The sequence below is a fragment of the Dipodomys spectabilis genome, unplaced genomic scaffold, assembly GCF_019054845.1.
Source record: "Dipodomys spectabilis isolate Male_0828 unplaced genomic scaffold, ASM1905484v1 ptg000069l, whole genome shotgun sequence".
Taxonomy (NCBI): domain Eukaryota; kingdom Metazoa; phylum Chordata; class Mammalia; order Rodentia; family Heteromyidae; genus Dipodomys; species Dipodomys spectabilis.
In genome coordinates this window covers 8,803,631-8,827,640 of record NW_024870746.1, presented here as the reverse complement: position 1 = coordinate 8,827,640, position 24,010 = coordinate 8,803,631, and the positions used below count along the sequence as shown (strand labels likewise).

General features: G+C 44.2%; 1 protein-coding gene across 1 annotated transcript; it reads right to left on the bottom strand.

Annotated features, from left to right (window-relative positions):
- Nucleotides 1-457: 457 nt before the first annotated feature.
- On the bottom strand, nt 458-8,309 carry Them5 (thioesterase superfamily member 5). Its single transcript, XM_042682181.1, has 6 exons — nt 8,113-8,309; nt 7,803-8,004; nt 5,718-5,856; nt 1,550-1,660; nt 1,182-1,306; nt 458-610 (listed from the first exon to the last, which is right to left on the bottom strand). The coding sequence occupies exons 1-6, from the start codon at nt 8,233-8,235 to the stop codon at nt 567-569; spliced, it is 744 nt and encodes a 247-aa protein (XP_042538115.1). The 5' UTR covers nt 8,236-8,309; the 3' UTR covers nt 458-566.
- Nucleotides 8,310-24,010: the final 15,701 nt, after the last annotated feature.

Below are 24,010 nucleotides of genomic sequence, written 5' to 3'. Positions count from 1 at the left end.
TCCTACCCTATTCAGTGCCTTGCAGTTGTCCAAAGTCCCTGTGCTCTTTCATGTGACAGTGCCTCTTCTTTTGGTTCCCTGTGGCTGAAATATCCCATCTGCCCCTCCTGCCTGGTGAGTGAGTTCCACTTAACTTTTGAGACTTCTTTCAGGCACATTTTGCTTTAGGAAGCCTTGTCTCATTGTGTTCAGAGAGCAACACGGACCTGCCTCTGTCTGTCTTTACTGTTCCTGCACGGTTGAGACAGGAGGAGCTTGACAGACCCTCTGTGTACCACTTTCCCCTTGTGCATCTTTCAATGCCCCACCCAGTGCCTGGCACCTAGGAGGAACTCAATAACTCTCTGAGATCTCAGTGGGAAGGGGTGAATGGGAGGCCCTGGAAAGATTTTGAGTTCCATTTACAGAAGACTCTTGGGCTGAGCACGGGGTGAAAGTTTATTTACTTGGAGAACATGTCCTTTCCCTCACCTGCCATCTGCTTCCTGGGGAACCCTGCCTGCTGTGTGGTTGGCACCAAGTTGGAAGGGCCATCAGGGTCATTGCTACTGAAGACACAATGACTGCTACTGTAGTGACGCTTCCTCCAATTGCCGTTGAAGGAAAACACCTACAAGAGAAGGGTGCGTTGAGTCTAGAGGACAGGAGGGCCACGAGGACAAGAGCTTGCCTATGTGAATGGATCATTAGACTCCAAATTACCCACTACCTGGAACTGTCCCCTGTTACCAGGGCCAGTGGCTCACCCCTGTAATTCTAGCTACTTAGGATGCTGAGATCTGAGGGTGGAGAATCCAAGACAATGTGAGCAGGAAAGTCCGTGAGACTCTTATCTTCAATTAACCATCAGAAAACCAGAAGTGGTGTTGTGGCTCAAGTGGTAGAGTGCTAGCCTTGAGCTGAAGAGCTGAGGGACAGCGCCCAGGCCCAGAATTCAAGCCCACAACCGACAAAAGAAAGAAAGAAAGAAAGAAAGAAAGGAAAGAAAGAAGAAAGGGAAAAAGGAAAGAAAATCCTAGTTGGGTTCTTCCTCCCTTCATCCATGTCTCTAGTAGTAGTAGTAGGTGCCCTGTCCCACCCCTAAAAATAGCTAGACCCCCAGCTTTGGAATGGATCCCCAGCAGTCTTTGTTCTGAGGTGGGTCATGGCAGGTCAGAGCCTAGGGCTGAGTAATTCCTTACCTGAGGATTTGGCATAGACTGTCTGCTGGTCTCTGCTCTGGGCAACACAAGACATGTAAAGCTTCTGATCTTCAATCTTTTCCACTTGGACATCCAGGACAGCCAGTGAGCCCACAGGGATCAAGCTGGGAGAAGAGGCAGTTTAGTCCATCCTTCAACTTCACCCTCGTTGTGACCCTCATCTTATTTTTACCCCACCTGGCCCCAGGGACTCATACATGGGCTCAGAGATTCCCAAAGTGGGATGGCTGAGGTTGCACTCTGGCCAGGGACTTGGGGACTGCTTGGGAGTAGGCCAAGGCAGGAGAGTGGCAGTTTGGGATTCCACATTCCAACTGCCCACGATAGCTCCAGGAATCCATACTTACTTTTTGAACCTAATGTTGAGGCTTAGTGTAAACAGCCCCTCTCCAGCCAGGTAGGCAGTTTTGGAAAAGGTCTCATCTATAATGGCTGCCAGAGATCCTCCATGGGCAAACCTAGGGATTGGGTGGGGAGCAAGTGTAAGAATGGGCAGACCACCTCACCACACCTTCTAGCCTACCTCAAAACTCTTTTTTTTTTTTTTTTGGTTATGAGGTTTGAACTCAGGGCCTGTGTGTTATCCTTGAGCTTTTCTGCTCAAGGCAGACTTATGACCTTTGGAGAGCGAGACAATCCATCAAGTCACGCTGAAAGATGAACAAAAGAAGTTTATTTACACCAGAAAAGGGTCTTGAGACTACCTTGTCCTGGGCTAGATACCCAGAACCAAGAGCAACCTCAACCATCAAGCCTCCAAGCCTCCAATAGGCAGCCCCGACCCCCCGCCCCCGATCATTATTCGTTGGTCTGCAAACCTCAATTAGTTGCCTGCAAACCTCCATAGCTCCAAAGCTCCAAACCTCCAAAGGGGAAGGCTTTTCCCTTTCTTCCCTTCCTCCTCCACTGAAGGCCTCTCCACTCTCCACAGGCCACAGGCCTGCCCTGCTCTGCTCAGGGAGGCGCCTCTCCATAGGCCTCTCAAGAGGGAGATCCCAAATGACCTCTGAAAGAGGCCCCGAATGGCCCCTCGAGGAGGCCCCAAATGGCTTCCTTGAGAAGCCCCAAATGGCCTCTGGAGGCTTGCCCTGTCCTTCACAGGCCTGCCCTGCTCTGCTCCAGAAGGCTTTTCCCTCCTGCCGTCTCTCCCTCCACTCGTACTACTCTCTTCCAAGCTTTCCCCTCCTCCCTCTGGGCTAACGGTTTTCCCTCCAATGGGTTTCCAACTGCCATTCATGTGCCTTCCCCAAGCTGTCCACTGTCCAATCACTTCCTGACAGCTAGCCATGTGGGGCTCAATGCCCCACCCCTCCAGTAGCACGCCCCACCCCTTTCAGCGGTTGTGCTATCTTGCGATACTAGCTCACGGTTTCATGACAGGTAGATCTGAGAAATAACTTATACCATATATGCCAGCAAGGCAGACTCCTGAGCAGCATTGTTTGGAAAAGGTAAAAGCCTGCTCTAGCAGGCTGCAAACATGCTGCAAACATTTGCTTTACTTATTGGATATGAAAACCTTCATTTCCATGCAAGCTGGCCTTCATGACAAAGTCACATCATTTTAGTTAACTGGGGAAAATTCAGAGACCCCCAACTTTAGAATGCAAATAACAAAATAGGTTTAAGTTTCTGATATTTGAGAGTACAATTGTAGCCAGGCATTGGTGGCTCATACTTGTAATCCTCGCTACTTAGGAAGCTGAGATCTGAAGATCGTAGTTTGAAGCCAGCTGGGATAGGAAAGTGGTGAGACTTTTTTTTTTTTGGTCTGTCATGGGGCCTGAACTGTGGGCCTGGGCGCTGTCCCTCAGCTCTTCAGCTCAAGGCTAGCACACTATCATTTGAGCCACAGTGCCACTTCTGGCTTTTTCTGCTTATGTGGTGCTGAGGAATCGACCCAGGGCCTCATGCATGAGAGGCAAGCACTCTATCACTGAGCCACCTTTCCCGTCCCAGTGGTGAGATTCTTATCTCCAGGTAATCACCAGAATGCTGGAAGTAGAGCTGTGTGGCTGAAGTGGTAGAGCACTAACCTTGAATAAATACGTTCAGGCCCCAAGTTCAAGTCTCAGGATTGGTGCATGCACTTGCGTGTGCACGCACACACGCACACACAACCAGAAAGTGCAATTGCAATTCTCCATGGACTTAGCTGTTCATGCTGTAGTACAAAGGTTGTTTTCCAGATTCTGCCATCAGTGAACTTAGCAGGCCCTCACTGGGGGCCATGGCACCACATCAGGTTGGTCTCCTTGTTTCACTGCTAACAACCTGTTTGCTTTTGAGCAAGTTATTAAACTTTTCTGAACCTTAATTATTCCATTATACACTGTGAATAAAAACTTCCCATCTCACTGGATTCAATGAACAAATGTTTGTAAAACCTTATGCATATTTCCAGGTATTTACCTCCTCATCTCCTAAAGTGCTTAGAAAAGGGAAACGACGTTGATGTGAACAACAACAACAAAACCAAACCACCGAGATCTGTTCTTCCTTCTTTATCTTGCTGTCCAGAAAGGGACTATTAGTAACTACTGATTTTGCAGAGTGGCTTTTGACCAATGAGTTGTTCCTATTGCCTGGGGGGACCAATGAATATTAATCTCTTGTCTGGATCCTTCTCAATCTGCTGGCCAGCCTGTGTTGGATGGTCTGTTTTGCTTCCTTAGCACATATCAGACATCCATCTGCCTCTTGGAGTTTTCTTCTGCAGAAAGAAAGGGACGGTGTCCCAGGAAAGGCTTTATTCAATGGCTTGGAGAACAGTGTTTCAGTGAAGGACATCTGTGGGATGGCTAAGACTCTGAGGGCTGCAGTCTGTGCCCACAGCCTATGGAGCTGACATACTTAGCACTCTGGATACTCTTTAGCCCTGTAAAGCTCCTGTCAGAATTCTTAGGACTATAAAGCTTATGCTACACTTTTGGTCCCTCTTTCCCTAGCAAGAACTCTGCCCTCAACAACTTTCTCCTTTGGTGACTGGAGTAGGAATAGGAATGGAAGAGAAGGTAGAGAACCATGGACTTGAAGGTCCTGTGGCCTTAGCCAAGAGGCCCAGGGACATCCTGATTTACGTTCAGTATGACTTTCTTCCTAGGTCTAGTATATGTTTGGCAGTGGTAGAGTACAGTAGAAGGAGAGTTGGCATCCAAATCCCTGGATTAGAGTCCTGGATCTGACTTTGATTGGCTGTGCTACTTCAGACAAGTTAATGTCTCTGCACTTCAGGGTAATACAAGAGTTTGGATATACATGTATGATAACTATATTGTGATTTTTGGCTCATGAGAGCATACACTATGTTTATTATATAGTCTATTATGGCAGGCAGGTATTATTGTCCTAGAATTCAAGTAAGACAGATAAAAAAACAGAGGTGAGCCGGGCGCTGGTGGCTCACCCCTGTAATCCTAGCTACTCAGGAGGCTGAGATCTGAGGATTGCAGTTCAAAGCCAGCCCCGGCAGGAGAGACCGTGAGACTCCTATCTCCAATAAACCACCAGAAGACCGGAAGTGGCGCTGTAGCTCAAGTGGTAGAGCTCTCGCCTTGAGCTGAAGAGCTGAGGGACAGCGCCCAGGCCCAGAGTTCAAGCCCCACGACCGACAAAAAACCAAAACAAAACAAAAAACAGAGGCGATACTGCTTGTTTGCAACTCCAGAGCAGGTATGGAGGTCAGGCTCTTGCTTCCAGATATTACCCCCTCCCAGGTAATCACATCCTGCTCAAAATGGCATCTTGGAGCCTTTCTTTCTCTTTTTTTTTTTCTTTTGGTGGTACTGGAGTTTGAATTCAGTATTTTGCAGCTGCTGGCAGGAGATCTACTGCTTGGGTCATGCCTCCATTTCATTTCTTTTTTTTTGGAAGCCATGGAACTTGAACTCAGGGCCTGGCACTGAGCTCAAAGCTAATACTCTACCACTTTGAGCCACAGCTCCATTTCCAGTTTCCTGGTGGTTAATTGGAGATAAGAGTCTCATGGACTTTCCTGCCCAGGCTGGCTTTGACCCTCAGATCTCAGCTTCCTGAGTAGTTAGGATTATAGGCGTGAGCCACCAGCACCTGGCTTCATTGGTTATTTTTAGGAGAGGGTCTTGCTCCCTGCCTGTACCACACTAAGCCTCTTTTAGACTTCCTGTCTTTAATGGGATGTCAATCATGCCACCACATGCAGCTTCCTGACATTGAGATATGAATCTCGCAGACTTTTTCTGTTCCAGCTGGCCTGGAACAGTGGTTGTCCCATTCTCTGTCCTGATTACTAGGATTATAGGTTTGAGCCACCAGCACCAGGCTTTTTCTTGCTAGAAAATCCTGAGACCTCAGTAAGGGGGCTTTCCCTTACCTGACCAACACAGACAGCACTAGATAGCCCCGCATGTCCTCCCAGGCTGCCCATTGTGAGGCTGAAGCCCAGTTTCTCACATCCCCATTTTGGCTCCTTGAAGAGAGGTGCAGACCCACTCTGTTGAGCCAGGAAGGAGGAGCCCACCCTGGCTGTGCTCTTACCCTGGAGGCCCCTCCAAGTAGGGGCCTGGTTGGAAAAGACAGACTGACTTCTTCTTGGATGGTTGGAAAAAGATAACATACTCGTAGCCTTGTCCTTCTGCTTGGATGCACCTGGTGAAGATGCGCCCGTCACTTTTGTCTGGGGAGAGATGGACAGTGTCTCAATCGGAGAAAACAGATGGTTAAAGGTACAGCATTCAGTCAGGATGCAGCACTGTGAGTTGAGCCCTCTACCAGCTGACCTGTCTAGACTAGATCAAGGTGAGAGAGCCGAGGACCCCAGGCTTCAGGCTTCACCCTCAGGGAGCTTTCAATCCTGGAAAAGAGACACAGTCCCTGCCTTTAGAGAGAATATGTCCATGGAGACAGTTCCCTGGGTGAGGGTGGAGACAGGATCAGAGTCCAGGCAACACTTGAAAAGGCTGTCAGCACTGCTAACTTAAAAAAATGATTACTGGGGCTGGGAAGGTGGCTCAGTGGTAGAGTGCTTGCCTAGCATGCATGAGGCCCTGGGTTCGATTCCACAGCACCACATAAACAGAAAAAGCTGGAAGTGACACTGTAGCTCAAGTGGTAGAGTGCTAGCCTTAAGCTGAAGAACTGAGGGACAGCGCCCAGGTCCAGAGTTCAGGCCCCACGACCAACAAACAACAATGACAACAACTAATAATAATAAATAAAACTAAAAAATAAATAAGTAAATAAATAAATAAAACCAGCATAAGGATTATTTAAAAAATGATTACTCGTGGAACTTGCATATAATTAAAAATAACATTATTAGGTTGAGGGTATGACTGGAGTGGTAGAATGCTTGTCTAGCAAATGCAAGGCCCAGAGTTCAAGCTCTAGTAAAACATACCCATACCCACATGCCCCTCCACCCTACCCCCCACACAGAGTAAATAAGTAAATAAATAAAGTGAGTCTACCAAAGTTGCTCTGAACTTTCCCTCTAATGCAACTAACTAACTGTATCCCTTCTTTATTATTTTATTATTTTTATTTTTTTCTCTCGGTGGCACTAGGGTTTGAACATAGGTTCTTGTGCTCCCTAGGCACGTGCTCTATCACATTACCAGCCCTTTTTAGGTTTAGTTGTTTTTAAGGTAGAGTCTTGTGTTTTTGCCCAGGACTGGCTTCAGACCACAATCCTTCTACTTATGCCTCTCCAATAGCTGGGATTGTAGATGCACACCATTACACATGACTTGCTGGTTGAGATGAGGGTCTTGCTAAAGTTTTTGCTCAGACTAGCTTTTCCCAAGTAGATGGGATTACAGGTATGAACCATCATCCTGTGCTCTCAATTTGTGTGTGTGTGTGTGTGTGTGTGTGTGTGTGTGTGAGATGTGGCTTGAATTCAGGGCCTGAGCTTTTTAGCTCAAGTCTTTGAGCCATAGCTCCATTTTTGGCTTTTAGGTGGTTAATTGGAGAGTCTCACAGATTCTCCTGCCCTGACTTTGAACTGTGATCTCAGCCTCCTGAGTAGGTAGGATTACAGGCATGAGCCACCAATACCTGGCTTCAAATTCTTGAATTATTTTGTGCCGACTACTCTCATGCATGCACGCACACACACACACACACACACACACACACACACACACGCATAAGCCCATGAAGAAAGATGAAGGTGGTAGTACACTACAATGGTTGTCTAAAACGCCACTCTGAGCCTAGCTAAGCTGAGGCCTGAGGGCAAGGGGGGCTGGGGAGGAGAGCACTGTGAGAAAAGACCTGCCAGTGAGAAGTGAGAAAGGGCACATACCGAGCAGACAGCTCTCCAGTGGGGACATACAATGGGCTGGGAGCAAAGGCATCACCGGGAAGTGTTCCATTCAGAGGGAAGGAAGGGGGTGAGAGACCTGAGCGGACACCCTTCCCATCCACAGCTGGGGAGCGTTCAGACCCAGGAAGAGTTTCTAGGTTGAGAACTGGAAAGGGCTTTGTAAGTCTTCCAGATTTTTTTTTTTTTTAACACAGGGATGGAGCTAGGTGAAGTGACCCACAGGCCCCACTCAGGGTCCCCTCAGTGTGGGTTAGGATGTATGTGGGTCTGAGAGGGCCCAGGACCTGTCTTACCTGAGGTAACTCCCAACTCGAATGGCAGTTTGAGCCCTTGAATGTGTTCTCTGTTAGACTTGAAGGAGGGCATTTTTACCCAACTGCCCGATTTGGTCTTCTCCAGAAACTCTTGGTATAGGCTCAACATTTCTGGACCCCAGCTGCCATTGGGAAGGGCATAATCCTTCAAGTCTGTCTTCTCTAGACAGAATCTTGAGACCTGGGTAGGAAAAATCAAGATGACAGATGGTGTCCTGGAGGTTAGGGACTGCTGCTTGGGCTGTGGGAAGAAAAGCTGCTCATCTGACTGGGCTGGGAATTCACTCACCAGGGAGTCTGTGGGGGATCCAGATGCTGAGGCCATGTTGAGTCTAGGCAAGAGATGGGGTATCTTGGAAAGAGTTCTTTGGTGGCCAAGTCCTGCTGCCACTTGGAAGCCTCTTCTCATCATGGCTGAGGGCCAGGCTCCTGGCCTTGCTTGTATCAGAGGTGCAGCTGATTCTTGAGAAGCGGTTAATAAGGTAAGCGCTGTGAAATACTCTGGGCAGAGGGTTCAGCCACCTCCCACCAACCACTCCTCGGTGTCGCAAGCTTTGTTCTGGCACACAGAGCTCATTACAGAGGGTGACAGTGTGGGGGTGGGTTTGGCCAGACAAGGCCCCTAGTTGCTTGAGGCCTTCATCTGCTTCCAAAGCCCAACCCAGTGTTTGGGGGAGGGACAGATATTGCTTAAGCATGGGTGGGAAGGAGGACTGGCTTGAATTCCAAAAGAAAATTTTGTTTAAGGAATAAAACGTGCATAAACAAGTAAGAGGAGGGTACATGGAGCCTTAGAAAGATGCCCTGGGTATCTGGGAAGGAACTAATAAAAATTTCCAGAAAGAAAAGTGGTTGTCTACCTCTTGATTGGTGGATGTCAGTGGAGTATTTGTGACACGTGCTCTGCAGCAAGACTGAAAGCTCTGGCATGATTTGGGGATTCAGAAAAACAACTCTCAGCCCCTAGACACCCCTTTTCTTAGTGTCAGACAAGGGTTACCACAGGGAGGCCTTCATCTTCACCTCTGGCCAGGGACTGGAGTTGAGGGTATGTGTGGAGAGATTAAGGGGAAGGATGGAGGGGGAAGAGGTGGGAAGAGCCACATGGGAAAAGCAATTTAGCAAGAAACTCATGCTTTGAGAGAGGGAGTGAGGTGGAGCATTCTGTAGAGGCTTTGTGTATCTGTGTATTGAGGGAGATGCTTGAGTGCTCAGCCAATATCTACAAAGCTGTGGATGCTTTTTTGGTAGCATTGTTTCTTCTATTAGCTGAAACCTGTCAGTTTCCCTCTCTTTCTCTGTCCCTCCTCTCTCTTTCAGTACTGGGGATTGAACTCAGGGCCTCACACATGCTAGGCACGTGTTTTTACCATTTTGAGCCCTATCTTCAACCTCCCTTCTTCCCCACTTGGACAGCATTTCACTAAATAGGTGCTAGGATTATAGGTATATGTCATCATGCCTGGCCAAAGGTCTTAGTTTTAGTTTACTAAAATAAAATAATCATGTTCTAAAGATGGGAACAAGCCAGGTGTCGGTGGCTCATGCCTTAATCCTAGCTACTCAGGAGGCTGAGATCTGAGGATCATGGTTCAAAGCCAGCCTGGGCAGGAAAGTTTGTGAGACTCTTAACTCCAATAAACCACTCAGAAAACTGGAAGTGGTGCTGTGGTTTAATTGGTAGAGTGCTAGCCTTGAGCTGAAGAGCTGAGAGACAGTGCCCAGGCCCAAAGTTCAAGTCCCAGGGCCCACAAAAAAAAAAAAAAAAGATGGGACCTATACAAAGATGGAATTATGATGATGATATGAAGTTGATAGTGTTGATTATGATCTCTTGGCAGGTTCTGAAGGGTTAAACTTTAAAATATAAAGTTAAAACATTTGTCATGTTATGGAATCAGATCCATTTTGACAGCCACACAATAAGTGAATCTCTGAGACAGGTTTTACAAAAGAGATTATTTGCAATGCAGTTGAGCATGGAGGGGGAACACCCAAGTCTCAAATCTGCCAATCTGAGGATGGCATTTGGAGTATTTAGGTTGTGGAGACAGGCGATTGGGAATGATCTGGGGTCTGTGCACACAGTTAAACATCATGGCAATTCATGTGATATGTGATCTTGAAGTCAGCCTTCTGACTTCAAAAGGTCACCCATCAGACACCTATGCAAGTACAAGTGAATAATTGGTAGTTTTTGATTAAAAAAAACCTCCACCTCAAATCCTTTTATGTTCCTGAAAAGCAATTTAGGCAATGATAATCATTATAACCTATATGTTAAAGTATTATGTACAGTATAGTTAGTGTGAGTGTAATATATAGCTCATCTGTATAACCTGCAGAATTAATGATTTTGTTTTCATTTTCATTTGGGTGTGTGAGTGGTTACTCAGGTTTAAACTTAGAGACTTGAGCTTAGTTAGGTGAATATTCTACCCCTTGAACTAGGACTCAATCCTACAATTAGTGATTTTTTTTTTTTTTTTTGGTTGGTGTGGGGCTTGAACTCTAGGCTTGGGCACTGTCCTTGAGTTCTTCAGCTCAAAGCTAGTGCTCTACCACTTGAGCCACAGGGTCACTTCCGGCTTTTTCTGCGTGTGTGATGCTGAGGAATCGTACCCAGGGCTTCATGCATGCGAGGCAGGTACTCTACTACTGAGCCACCTTCCCAGCCCTGAATTAGTGATTTTTTTTAAAGCCAACTGAAAGGAAGTAGTCAAGAGAGGTAGAGCATTTCTCTCAAAGTCAGAGAAGTAAGAACTACAGAAGAAACCTGGCGTTTGTGGCTCATGCCTATAATACTCAGAAGGCTGAGATCTAAGGATTGCAGTTGGAAGTCAGTCTAGTCAGGAAAGTTCATGAGACTCTTATCTCCAATTAACCACCAAAACTCTGGAAGTAGAGCTGTGGTTTCAGTGTAGAGCACTAGCACTGAGTAAAAATCTCAGGGACAGTGTCCAGGTCCTGTGTTTAAGCCCCAGGACCAGTGCACGCATGCACACACATGTGAATAGTGTAAATAAAACTAGGCTAACTGTGCTTGTTGGGGTGAGTTAACGAGGATGTCAAAGGATGGCCTAGGAGTCCAGGCAATGTATGGTGTGGCTAGAGTCCCACAACTGCGATTACAAACTCTTCTTTTGATAAATGCCAAGCAGATAGCTATGGCCTGTGGCTTGGTTTCAATCACCCTCTGGGTTTGACTGCTCTAGAAAACTACAATATACACCTCTAAGGAAGGTTTGTATTTCCCAGGAGCTGGAGGAACCAGATTTTTCCCCTCTAAACTCTCTCAGGCACCAAGTCTTAACTTAAAGATAATTTATTAATTGATAACAATGAAAAACAGAGAGTTTTGTACAAAGCAGAACGTCAGAGCTCTCCAAAGAGGAGAGGAAAGACTCATGTCTCAGCAGCAGCTGGCTGGGCTGCTGCCCTGCCTGTGTTTGCTCAGGCCTCTTCTGGTGCTGGGCTTCTCTTCATTTTCTTTGATTTAAAAGGTGAGATTTGAGGAAGAGACAGGGGAGAAAAGAAGCATGTGAGACGGATGAAGAGGTAAGGGAAGTGGGGACAAGGGGGCGCTCTTCAGGTGTCTGTGACACTGGGAATTGATCCCAACAAGATGGCTCAAGGAGGAGGAGGAAATGATTACCCTTCCCACAAAGAACCAGCCGCAAACCTGGGTGAGGACAGTGTTGCCTCATTGTCCAAGAGCCACGAAGGGAGCTGGTTTTTACCAGGCCCAGTCAGCTCTAAGTCTTGTATTGCTAGACCAGGGCAATAACCCTCTCTTGCTTCACAGTTTTTGGTGATATCCACTTTCAGGTATCTACATAATTATGCGTATGTGACTTTTGATCTCAGTCTTGCCATGTAATATAGATAACATTCCTGTTTTGAGGATACAAATTTTATTCTCCTTGAGTTGATAATTACCAACGCTTGGGGGGTGGTGTGGTCCCCGAGAATTAGGGAAACAAAGAATGAGAGGGAAGAGCATCTGGGTGGGAGAAGGTAAAAGCAATGAGGATCTGATGATATCTATGTAATGGAGGATGGACTTAGTAGAATAAAGGATATGATAAATTGGAGGATATTAGAAAGATAACTGGGAGAAGGCAAGAGGAGCCTGGTGCCAGTGGCTAATGCCACACACACACACACACACACACACACACACACACACACACACACACACACACACTCACACCATTGTCTAAAGCTATCTTGGAAGAGAATGACAAAGATTTTGGAGAAATGGCTCCCTTTCCAACTCTTTGTTTTGATTCATCATTCCTCTTTTTTTTTCCCCTGCAAAATGGAGCTCTTTGTAGATGAGGTCAGCTGTTTAGGGATGTGGAGAAGTGCTTTGCTAATACCTTTAACATTTCATTAATCCTACTGATAAAAACCCTGAGTTTTGGCTGGAATGCTCCTCCATCCTTAAGAAGTTAGCCATGTGTTCATATTGATCTGGAAAGGGCTTCCAGGGCCACCCAAGCTGAAGTAGACTTGGTGATATTTCTAGAAATACTGATTTTCATGTTTCTTCTTAGTGATGAAAATAGATCTAAACAACAACAAAAAATGTCTTTTGGATTTGTTGGATGTTCAGCAAAGCAGATAGGCTGGGAAGACTAAGAAATACTCCATAGTCAGTCTTTTGAGAAAGAGAACTCCAAAACATACAGAAACATAATTGAATTTAGATCTGGGACAAAGAACTGATATACTAAATCTACTGAGGTTTGGTCAATTTTGTGGCTTCAGTTCAAGCCAGAGAAGTCACTCATGCAGTGGTGTGCTGGGGCCAGTTCCTATTTCACCAGAGCTAGATCATGTACATTCCTCTCCAACTTGAAATCAGCCATAATGACAATATTTGCATCACAGAAATGGAAAAATGTTACGAATCACCACAACCACCATTTATCTCCAAAGTAGATTTTTTTAAAACATGTCCCAGCAGACCACACAGCTGGGTCTTCTGCCAGGCTCCGAATGTGCTTCTAGATTCCAATATTTTAGAAAGAGAAGTTCCTAAACCCAATATTCACTTATGGGTCCCAAACTGGGAATAAAGCAGGCAGAACAACAGAGTGAATAAAAATCTACCATTACTGACTTCCCCTGCCCTTTCTGCCCCAGATGCTTCTCCAAAGACTTTAGGTTGGAAGGGAGATTTTCTTTCCTCTGAGCATTTTCTTAATTTTCTCTAGAGAAGGGGGAAATCATAGGGATAAACTTGAGTCTGGATTTACAGGAACGGAATTTCCCTAGATGTGTAATTTTGCCAGGTTCCTCTTTCCTTGAAGAGTATGTCTTTTCCAGTCAGACTGACTCAGGTGAAGCTCCATTGAACTGCCAGATCCCAGACTGAGTCCTGGCAGGCCTCAAAGAGCCATTGGTCTAAGTCTTACATTGTAGAGAGAAGGAAGCTCAAGTTTATTGAGGTTAAGTGACTTTTCTATCCACATATAGAGCCTCATGGATTGTATTTCCAGAATATATCACAATCTGTTCAATTTCTATCATCCACATAAAATCCCAAGGAAAGATTCCACTATCATGTTCCTCTTTGGGAGTGACTAAGGCTAGCGGCATGTGTGTCTTAATGCCAGTGGCTCTCAAAGATCGTGAGAATTAAGGAAAAGCGGAAAGGGTTGCCTGCCACTGCTGCACAGTTCTGTTAATCAGAAGACAGGGAGAAGGGAAGGTAGACAGACAAAATAATGACTAAAATCCATAACTGTATCTTAACAAGTCCAGGGATGAATAGGAAAACAAGCCTTCATGATGGGAGGGGGTAGCCAAGGAGGCATGCCTCCAGTGTAAAGATTATGTTTTGGGAATGGAGGGGATGAAATGGAGACAAAGGAAGAGAAAAAGGAAGTGAAAGTGGTCCTCTTGGTTGAGGCTTATTTAAAAATACTGCAGATCAGAATTATCCAACCATAGAGTTCTTCAGCAGCTTGCTGATGTTGAAGATGTGGAAACAGTCTCCTCCATATTTTAGATTTGGGTGGTGTGGGTATTATTCCTGACTCATGTTCCCAGTACTTACCCTATTGTTCTATTCATCTTTACCTATAGTGATGGCCTCATTTTGGTTTATTATTTTTATTTTTTTCCCTCTGTGTTTTTCTTATTTTATTTTTGAAGACTAGCAGAACACTTTAGAGGAAATGAATAGAGCATTTATTTTTATGTGTATTTCTTGTCGGATAATATACAATTACAGACATCTAACTATAGCTACAGCTCTAAAATGTTCACTTCCAGTAATGTGTACTTCCATTTACTTATGGCTGGTATTAATTTTTGGGAAAGGAAAGAGATGGGGAAAATGGAGTTTTGCTATATTTCCCAGGTGTTTTTGTCGGTCATGGGGCTTGAACTCTGGGCCTGAGCACTGTCCCTCAGCTCTTCAGCTCAAGGCTAGAGCTCTACTGCTTGAGCCACTGCGCCACTTCCGGTTTTATGGTGGTTTATTGGAGATAAGAGTCTCATAGACTTTCCCGCCTAGGCTGGCTTTGAACTGCGATCCTCAGATCTCAGCCTCCTGAGTAGCTTGGATTACAGGAGTGTGCCACAGGTGCCTGGCGCCCAGGCTTTCTTGAACTTGTCATCTTCCTGCTTCAGCTTCTTGAGAGTTGGTATTACATATATATATACCACTGCTATTGACTCTATGCTATTATTTCAGAGGATATTTTTTCTGATCATAGATACTAATTATATATTACTATCAAAATGGATTTGAGGTAGCTTTTGTGTGTGTGTGTGTGTGTGTGTGTACCACTCCTGGGGTTTTAACTCAGGGCCTAGGTGCTGACACTGAGCTTTTATACTCAAGGCTAGTGCTCTACCACTTGAGCCACAGCTCCACTTCAGGTTTTTGGTATTGTTTGGAAACAAGAACTTTACCTTCTTTCATGCTTGAGCTGACTTAGAACTGTAATTCTCAGATCTCAGCTTCCTGAGTAGCTAGGATTACAGGCATGAGGTATCTTTTTTATTTTTACATAAAATAGAAAAATTTCAAAATTCAGTATTGAAAACTGGCCACATTTTACTTGATAAAAGAAAACAATCAAGTTGGGCATGGTGTGTGTACCTGTAATCTCTACTGCTGGGAAGGTTGAGGCAGGACTGTGAATTTGTTTGGTGCCAATCTATGCAACAAATGCAAAATCCTATCTTAATAAAGAAAAGGGAATGTCCATACTGCCTACCTGCCATCTTTAGGACGTCTGTTTACTGATTCTGCTACACTTTTACACACTTCTATGTCCTAGTATGTGATCACAGGATGATAGTAAATCCCTGTGTTGGAAGCTTGGGATCTAGAGTCAGGGGGACCCAGACACAAATTTCAGGTTTGCTTTAGCTTCCTCATCTAAACATGGGCATAAGACTACCTAATTTATAGGGCTGGCTGTGTGATCTGGGGAAATTTGCTTCAACATCACAGAGCTTGCACAATTTACAGATGTAAATTGAAGCTATTGATGGTCTTGAGATGGACCAGGACAACCTGACACTCTCAACTGATATTAAGGCGAGGGGTGGTAGTGCTGGTGGTGTAGTGGTATTAAATAAAGAAAATGTTAAAGAAAAATGTTAATTTCAGGTTGATTCCTTCTTTTTTGGTTGGTCGTGGAGCTTGAACTCTGGGCTTGGGCGCTATCCCTGCGCTCTTCAGTTCAAGGAAAGCACTCTACCACTTGAGGCACAGTGCCACTTCCGGTTTCCTAGTGGTTTTATTGGAGATAAGAGTCTCACAGACTTTTCTGCCAGGGCTGGCTTTGAACCAAGATCCTCAGATCTCAGCCTCCTGAGTAGCTAGGATTACAGGCGTGAGCCACCAGCGCTCCCGGTTCATTCTTTATTGCAAGCACTCCTTAATCCTCTTTTAAATGACTGAAGCTGTCTTATGTGGCATCATTTTAGCTGCTTTTAACACCTATCGGACACCCCCCCCCCCCCCCCCCCCCGTGTTTGTCTGCAGCAGCAGTGCCCAGAAGCAGAGCCAGGCTACATCCCCAGCATAGCCAAGAGGAGCAGCTACAAGGCCACTGAAGTTTCAGAGAGTGACTGGGAAGGAACAGAGACTGCAAAGAGATGAGACTATAAAGGACTACAGAAGTGCTGAGAGAGTTAGAGACAGCAGGGAGCTCGAAGGCAAAGGCCTGTGAAGAGCCATGGCTGTGGCAGAGCTGCAAGCCCAAATGCCGCAAGAGTTTCAAGGAAGCCAGCAAGAGTTAGCAGCTTGGGCTGCCAAGCAGCTGTAACACTAATAGTGAAAGGTTCTGACATCTTAAGCTCTGAGCTGTAACATTAGTAGCTGGGCACTTACAGTCAGCAGCGGCCACAATAAAAAGCAGGAGATTCTGACACTCTAAGCTTGGAATTGCTGACAGTAAAGGAATTGCACTTTGCCTATTTGTGATTTCCATCCAGATAGAGCAAAAGAACACCCAGCCAATTGGTAACAATATCTACAAAGGAGGTAACACAAATACTGTGTTCACACCAGGCCTATCAAATTGTAATTTTAAGTAATTAGCTACCATGCTTTTCACAGTTACTTGTACTGCAAAGGTCTGGCCCATTTAGACAAGTGTTCTGGGTCAATGCAGGTTCACCATGTCTGGATAGTCTCTCCCCAACCGTTTCTATACCTTCTTTAACACTGTCTCTGCCTTGGCCAACAAAACACAAACAGGTGAGTAGAGCAGAGCTGTGAATTAAATCTATTTCACATGTGCTCATAAAAACGATTCTTTAAGGTCAATGTTAGTCACTGCCACTTGGCAGCTGGCACACTTCATTTCTAGCCCTCTTCTCCCCTCTCCTTCTGCATGTGGCCAGATTGCCTTGTAGTAGAAGGACATATGCAAGGGTGGGAAATAGCTTACCAGAGTCCAGAAACTGCCACACCTCAAGACTGGGCATGTGTCCTCGCAGAAGCAAGAAGGGCCTGTCATTTTAATCACTGTCACCATAACTACATTATATGTATTATGGCCTGTTTATCCATTGTTTATTGATAGATATTTAGATTATTTTTCCTCCCTTTCCAATTTGCATTGATTTTGTTTCTTTTTCTCATTTGATCTCTGTTTAGGACTTCTAGAACTATACTAAAAATAGCAGTAGTATCAGGCATCAATTGCTCACACTTGTAATCCTAGCTACTAAGCAGGTTGAGATCTGGGGATTATGGTTCAAAGATAGCCTGGCAGGAAAGTCCATGAGACTCTTTTTTTTTTTTTTTTTTTTGGTCGGTCATGGGGCTTGAACTCTGGGCTTTGCATGCTGTCCCTGCACTCTTCAGCTCAAGGCGAGCGCTCTACCACTTGAACCACAGCGCCACTTCCGGTTTTATGGTGGTTTATTGGAGATAAGAGTCTCATGGACTTTCCTGCCTGGGCTGGCTTTGAATCTCGATCCTCAGATCTCAGCCTCCTTTGAGTAGCTAGGATTACAGGTGTGAGCCACAGGCGCCTGGCTTCCACAAGACTCTAATCTCTAATAACCACCAAAAAGCCAGAAGTGAGCTGTGGCTTAAGTGGTAGAGTACAAAAGCTCAGGGACAGCATCCAGGCCCTGAGTTCACTCCTCCTCCAAAATTTTTTTTTTTTTTGGTCCGGTCGTGGGCCCTGAACTCTAGGCCTGGGCACTGTCCCTCAGATCTTCAGCTCAAGGCTAGCACTCTACCACTTGAGCCACAGCGCCACTTCCGGCTTTTTTCTTTTTGCTTATGTGGTGCTGAGGAATCGAACCCAGGGCCTCATGCATGCAAGGCAAGCGCTCTACCACTGAGCCACCTTACCAGCCCCATTCCAAAAATTTTTTGAAAAAGAGTTTTCAATTCAACATGTCAATTTATATGCACAATGCATATAAATTTCTCCTCTCTCTCCCTTCTATCCTTTCCCCCCCCTCCTTGATTCCTCGTTCTAGTTTCATGTATGTACTTTGAGTATTATCACTATATTGGCCCACCATTACTTTTTGTACTTGTCTGTACCCCTTCCCTTGCCCTTCACCCCGAGACAAGACATATTTTAGCTTCTTCTTTTTTTTTTTGGGGTCCGGTCGTGGGGCCTGAACTCTGGACCTGGGTGCTGTCCCTCAGCTCTTCAGCTCAAGGCTAGCGCTCTACTACTTGAGCCACAGCGCCAACTTCCGGCTTTTTTCTTTTTGCTTATGTGGTGCTGAGGAATCGAACCCAGGGCCTCAGGCGTGCAAGGCAAGCGCTCTACCACTGAGCCACCTTCCCAGCCCTTTTTTTTTTTTTGTTCCGGTTGTGGGGCCTGAACTCTGGGCCTGGGTGCTGTCCTTCAGCTCTTCAGCTCAAGGCTAGCGCTCTACCCCTTTAGCCACAGCGCCACTTCTGGCTTTTTTCCTTTTGCTTATGTGGTGCAGAGGAATCGAACCCAGGGCCTCATGCATGCAAAGTAAGCACTCTACCACTGAGCCACCTTCCCAGCCCCCTTTAGCTTCTTGATATTCATTTTGTTGAACCAATCTATTAATTGTTCGGAAGTTAGTCAGCTTGACTCTGTGTGTGTGTGTGTGTGTGTGTGTGTGTGTGTGTGTGTATAGGTATTTTCATTATGAGTTTATATTTTAGGTCTAACTTCATGTAGTTTTATTTTGTTCTATTTTTTTTTTTTTTGGGTCCGGTCGTGGGGCCTGAACTCTGGGCCTGGGTGCTGTCCCTCAGCTCTTCAGCTCAAGGCTAGCGCTCTACCACTTGAGCCACAGCGCCACTTCTGGCTTTTTTCTTTTTGCTTATGTGGTACTGAGGAATCGAACCCAGGGCCTCAGGCATGCAAGACAAGCGCTCTACCACTGAGCCACCTTCCCAGCCCCTATTTTGTTCTATTTGTATTATGTTGAATTATCTTTTTCTTTTGAGGCTGGATTTCAATACGTATCTTAGGCTGCCCTTGAATGATCAATTTTCCTACCTCAGCCTCTGCAGTGCTGGTATTACAGGTATGACCCACCATGCTTGCTTGCTTTTTTGAGTTTCATATACTGAAACACTTCTACATTGGTAGGATAAAAATCCCTTGGTCATAATATGTAGGGTTTTTGTTTTTGTTCTTTTGGTGCTGGTCCTGGGGCTTGAACTTAGGGCCTGGGCACTGTCCCTGAGCTCCTTTCACTTAAGACTAGCACTCTACCATTTGAACTATATCTCCATTTCTGGCTTTTTTTGGTGAGGGGGGGTAGTTAACTGGAAATAAGTTTCACAGACTTTACTGCATAAGTTGGCTTCAAACCATGATCCTCAGAGCTCAGTCTCCTGAGTAGCCAGGATTATAGATGTGAGCCATTAGCACCCAGCTTAGATGTAGTTTTTTTTTTTTTTTTTTTTTAATGTATTCTTGGATTTGGTTTGCTAGCAGCTTGTTGAGGATTTTAGCATCTGTACTTATAAGATATATTGGTCTATAGGTTTTTTCCCCCCTTGAGCTTTCTTTGTCTGCATATTCTCTAATTTTAAATCTGTAATTAAGCTTTTAATTAAGACGAGGAATAAAGCAAACCAATTCTATAACTACAAATTTACCACAGTACCAGACCCAGAATATGATCAGGACAAATTTAAGCCTTGATATATTTAAATCATGACTTATTTCCAGTAACTGAAATGTAAGAGATTGCGCTATATTCACCATAGAGAATGTCACAGATTTGGTATTAAAAAGTGTATGTTTAAGCTGGGTACTGTAATCCAAGCTATTCAGGGGGCTAAGATCTGAGGATTGTAGTTCAAAGCCAGCCTGGGTAGGAAGGTCTGTGAGACTCTTATTTCCAATTAAGCAGAAAAAAGCCAGAAGTGGAGCTATAGCTCAAGGGGTAGAATACTAGCTTTGAGCACAAAAGCTCAAGCAAGGACAGTGCCCAGGCCTTGAGTTTAAGTCCTAGGTCTGGCCCCAACACAAACATGGGAGACATGAGTTTCCTTAATACAGAATACACAAAGGTTTCATTGAGTTTCCTTCCTTCCTTTCTTTCTTTCTTTTTTTTTTTTTTTGTTATTGTTGTTTTTATTTTTTTTTTATTTTATTTTTTTTTTTTTTATGAGTACACTTCCTCTTGAACATTGTTACCCCCTCCATTGTTTTCCCCCTACCATCCCCTCCCTCCCTCCCTTCCCCGAGGTTCTTTTTTTTTTGATTGTGATTGAATGATTACATAATTTCAAAGTCACAAGTTCATTCTAACTTCCCTGGAGCAAATTGTCTACCACAGTCTGTAATATATAACAGTGTTCACATGTTATATACCATATTTGTGATCAGCAGCATGAGGATATTTAGTAGTGGTTCAACCAGATGAGCGGGAGTTCTTTGTTTCTTAAGTCCTGTTAGTTTTGTCGTATCACTAACCTTTTGGATTTAGCATCCACTTATGAGGGAGACCATGTACCGTTTGTCTCTTCGTTCTTGGCTTACCTCGCTCAACATGATTCCTTCTAGCTCCATCCATTTCCCTGCAAATGCCATTATTTTGTCATTTCTAATGGCTGCATAATATTCCATTGTGTATAGATACCACAATTTTTGGATCCATTCATCTGTGGTGGGGCACCTAGGTTGTTTCCATATCCTAGCTATTGCGAACAGTGCTGCAATAAACATGGAGGTGCACGTGTCCTTGTATATTGGTTCCTGTTGTTCAGGGTAGATGCCTAGAAGTGGTATGACTGGGTCGTAAGGGAGGTCAATCTTTAGCTTTCTAAGGACCCTCCAGACTGCTTTCCAAAGTGGTTGTATAAGTGTACATTCCCACCAGCAGTGTAATAGGGTTCCTCTTTCTCCACATCCCCTCCAGCATTTGTCGTTGGCTGATTTGTGGATGTGGGACATTCTGACTGGGGTAAGGTGGTATCTCAGGGTTGTCTTTATTTGCATTTCCTTCACCACCAGGGATGATGAACATTTCCTCATGTGTTTCTTTGCCATTTTTATTTCTTCATCTGAGAAGTCCCTCTTTAGTTCCCTTGCCCATTTAGTAATTGGTTTGTTAGGTTTGGGAGGGATTAGTTTCTTGAGTTCCCTGTATATACAGGATGTTAACCCCTTGTCTGATATATTGCTGGTAAATATTTTTTCCCAATTAGTTGGTTGTCTTTCTAGCTTAGTTGCGATAGATTTAGCTGTGCAGAAGCTTTTTATTTTAAGGTAGTCCCATTTGTCGAGTCTCTCTCCAACTTGTTGTGACCCTGGGACTCTGTTCAGGAAGTTCCTTCCTGTGCCTATTAGTTCAAGTGTCTCTCCTACTCTGTCCTGCAGTAGTTTCAGAGATTCAGGTTTAATGTTAAGGTCTTTAATCCATTTTGAGTTGATGTTGGTGCATGGTGATAGGCTGGGGTCCACTTTTAGTTTTCTGCATGTGGCTGCCCAGTTTTCCCAGCACCAGCGGTTGAAGAGGCTGTGTTTCTTCCATTGTATGTCTTTGGCTCCTTTGTCGAATATCAGCTGGCTGTAGGCCTGTGGATTTATATCTGGATCTTCTATTCTGTTCCATTGGTCTTCGGGTCTGTTTTTGTGCCAGTACCATGCTGTCTTTGTGATTATAGCTCTGTAGTAGAGTTTGAAGTTCGGCATGGATAGCCCTCCCATATTGTCTTTATCCCCTAGAATTGTTTTGGCTATTCTAGGTCTTTTGTTGTTCCATATAAATTTTTGGACTATTTTCTGTATTTCAGTGATGTACGTCATTGGGATTTTAATAGGAATTGCATTGAATTTGTATATTAATTTTGGAAGTATCACCATCTTTACTATATTAAGTCGGCCTATCCAGGAGCATGGGAGGTCTTTCCATTTCCTAGTGTCTTCTGCAATTTCTTTCTTTAACTTTTTATAGTTCTCATTAAATAGTTCTTTTACATCTTTGGTTAGGTTAATTCCTAAATATTTTATTTTTTGGGAGGTTATTGTGAATGGGGTTGCTCCCTTTATTTCCCTCTCTTCCTGTGCGTTATCAGTGTATAGGAAGGCAACTGATTTTTGTGGGTTTATTTTGTATCCTGCTATTTTGCCGAAGTGACTTATGATTTCTAAAAGTTTGGGGATGGAGTTTTTGGGATCGTGGAGGTATAGTATCATGTCGTCTGCAAAAAGGGATAGTTTCACTTCTTCTTTCCCTATGCGGATCCCTTTAATGTCTTTTTCTTGCCTTATTGCCCTGGCTAAGGGTTCTAGGACTATGTTGAAGAGGAGTGGAGACAGTGGACATCCTTGCCTTGTTCCTGTTTTTAGGAGGATTGGTTGTAGCTTTTCCCCATTAAGTATAATATTGGCTATTGGTCTGTCATAAATGGCTTTTATTGTTTTTAGAAATGTTCCTTCTATTCCTATTTTCTCCAGAGCTTTTAGCATGAATGAATGTTGAATTTTATCAAAGGCCTTTTCTGCATCTGTGGCGATAATCATGTGATTCTTGACCTTGGCTCTGTTGATATGCTGGATTACATTTATTGACTTACGTATGTTAAACCATCCCTGTGTCTCTGGGATGAAGCCTACCTGATCATAGTGTATTATTTTTTTTATGTGTTTCTGGATTCTGTTAGCTAGAATCTTGTTAAGGATCTTTGCATCTGTGTTCATCAAGGAGATTGGCCTGTAATTCTCCTTTTTGGTTGGGTCTTTGCCTGGTTTGGGGATGAGTGTGATATTGGCTTCGTAGAATGAGTTTGGGATAGCTCCCTCCTTCTCTGTTTCTCTGAAGAGCTTGAGGAGTATGGGTATTAGTTCTTCTTTAAAGGTCTTATAGAATTCTGCTGTGAATCCATCTGGTCCTGGGCTTTTTTTTGTTGGAAGACTTTTGATAGCTTCCTGTATCTCATTATAGGATATTGGCTTATTTAATTGGTTAACTTCTTCTTTGCTCAGTTTGGGTAACTTGTATTTCTCTAAAAATGCATCCATTTCCGCCAGATTTTCTTCCTTTAGAGAGTATAGCTTTTGAAAGTAGTCTGTTAGAATTGTTTGGATATCTTGGGTACGTGTTGTGATGTTTCCCGTGGCATCCCTAATCCTATTAATATGGGTTTCCTCTCTTCTTTTTTTAATTAATCTTGCCAACGGGCCATCAATTTTGTTTATTTTTTCAAAGAACCAGCTTTTTGTTTGGTTTATTTTGGTTATGGTTTTCTGATTTTCTAATTGGTTAATCTCTGCTCTCAATTTGGTTATCTGGCTTCGTCTAGTAGCTTTAGGTCCCATTTTTTCTTGTTTTTCTAGCTGTTTTAGTTGCAACATGAGATTATTTACTTGGTCTGTCTCCATTCTCTTGATGTGGGCACTGAGGGCAATAAATTTGCCCCTCAGGACTGCTTTTGCTGTGTCCCACAAGTTTCTTTGTGAGGTGTTTTCATTTTCATTGAGTTCTAGGAAATGCTTTATTTCTTCTCTGATCTCTTCTGTTACCCAGGCCTTGTTAAGGAGTGTGCTGTTCAATTTCCATGTATTAGAGAAATTTCTGCGGTATGCTTTGTTATTGAGAGCTAGCTTGATTCCACTGTGGTCAGATAGGATACAGGGGATTATGTCGATCCCTTTGTATTTGCTTAAGTTCCTTGAATGAACTATGATATGGTCTATTTTGGAGAAAGTTCCATGAGCTGCTGAGAAGAATGTGTACTGTGTTGTTTTAGGGTGAAATACTCGGTAGATGTCAGTTAATTCCGCTTGAAGTATGGCCTCACTTAATTCGGTAGCTTCTTTGCCAATCCTCTGGTTGGTAGACCTGTCCTTTGGTGAGAGTGGCGTGTTAAAGTCTCCTAGTATTATCGTATTGGGATCTATTTTATTCTGTAAGTTTGAGAGCATTTGTTTAACATATCTGGGTGCACCAATATTTGGGGCATATAAGTTGATGATGGTTATATCCTCCTCTTGGATTGTTCCCTTTATTAATATGTAATGTCCGTCCTTGTCTTTCTGTACTGATTTTAATGAAAAGTTTATTTTGTCAGATATCAGGATAGCTACACCTGCTTTCTTATTGGGGGAATTTGATTGGTAGATCCTTTTCCACCCCTTCACTCTGAGTTTGTTTGTATGTTTGGCTGAGAGGTGGGTCTCCTGAAGGCAACAGATGCATGGGTCTTGTTTTCTGATCCAGTCCTCAGTTCGTTTTCTTTTAAT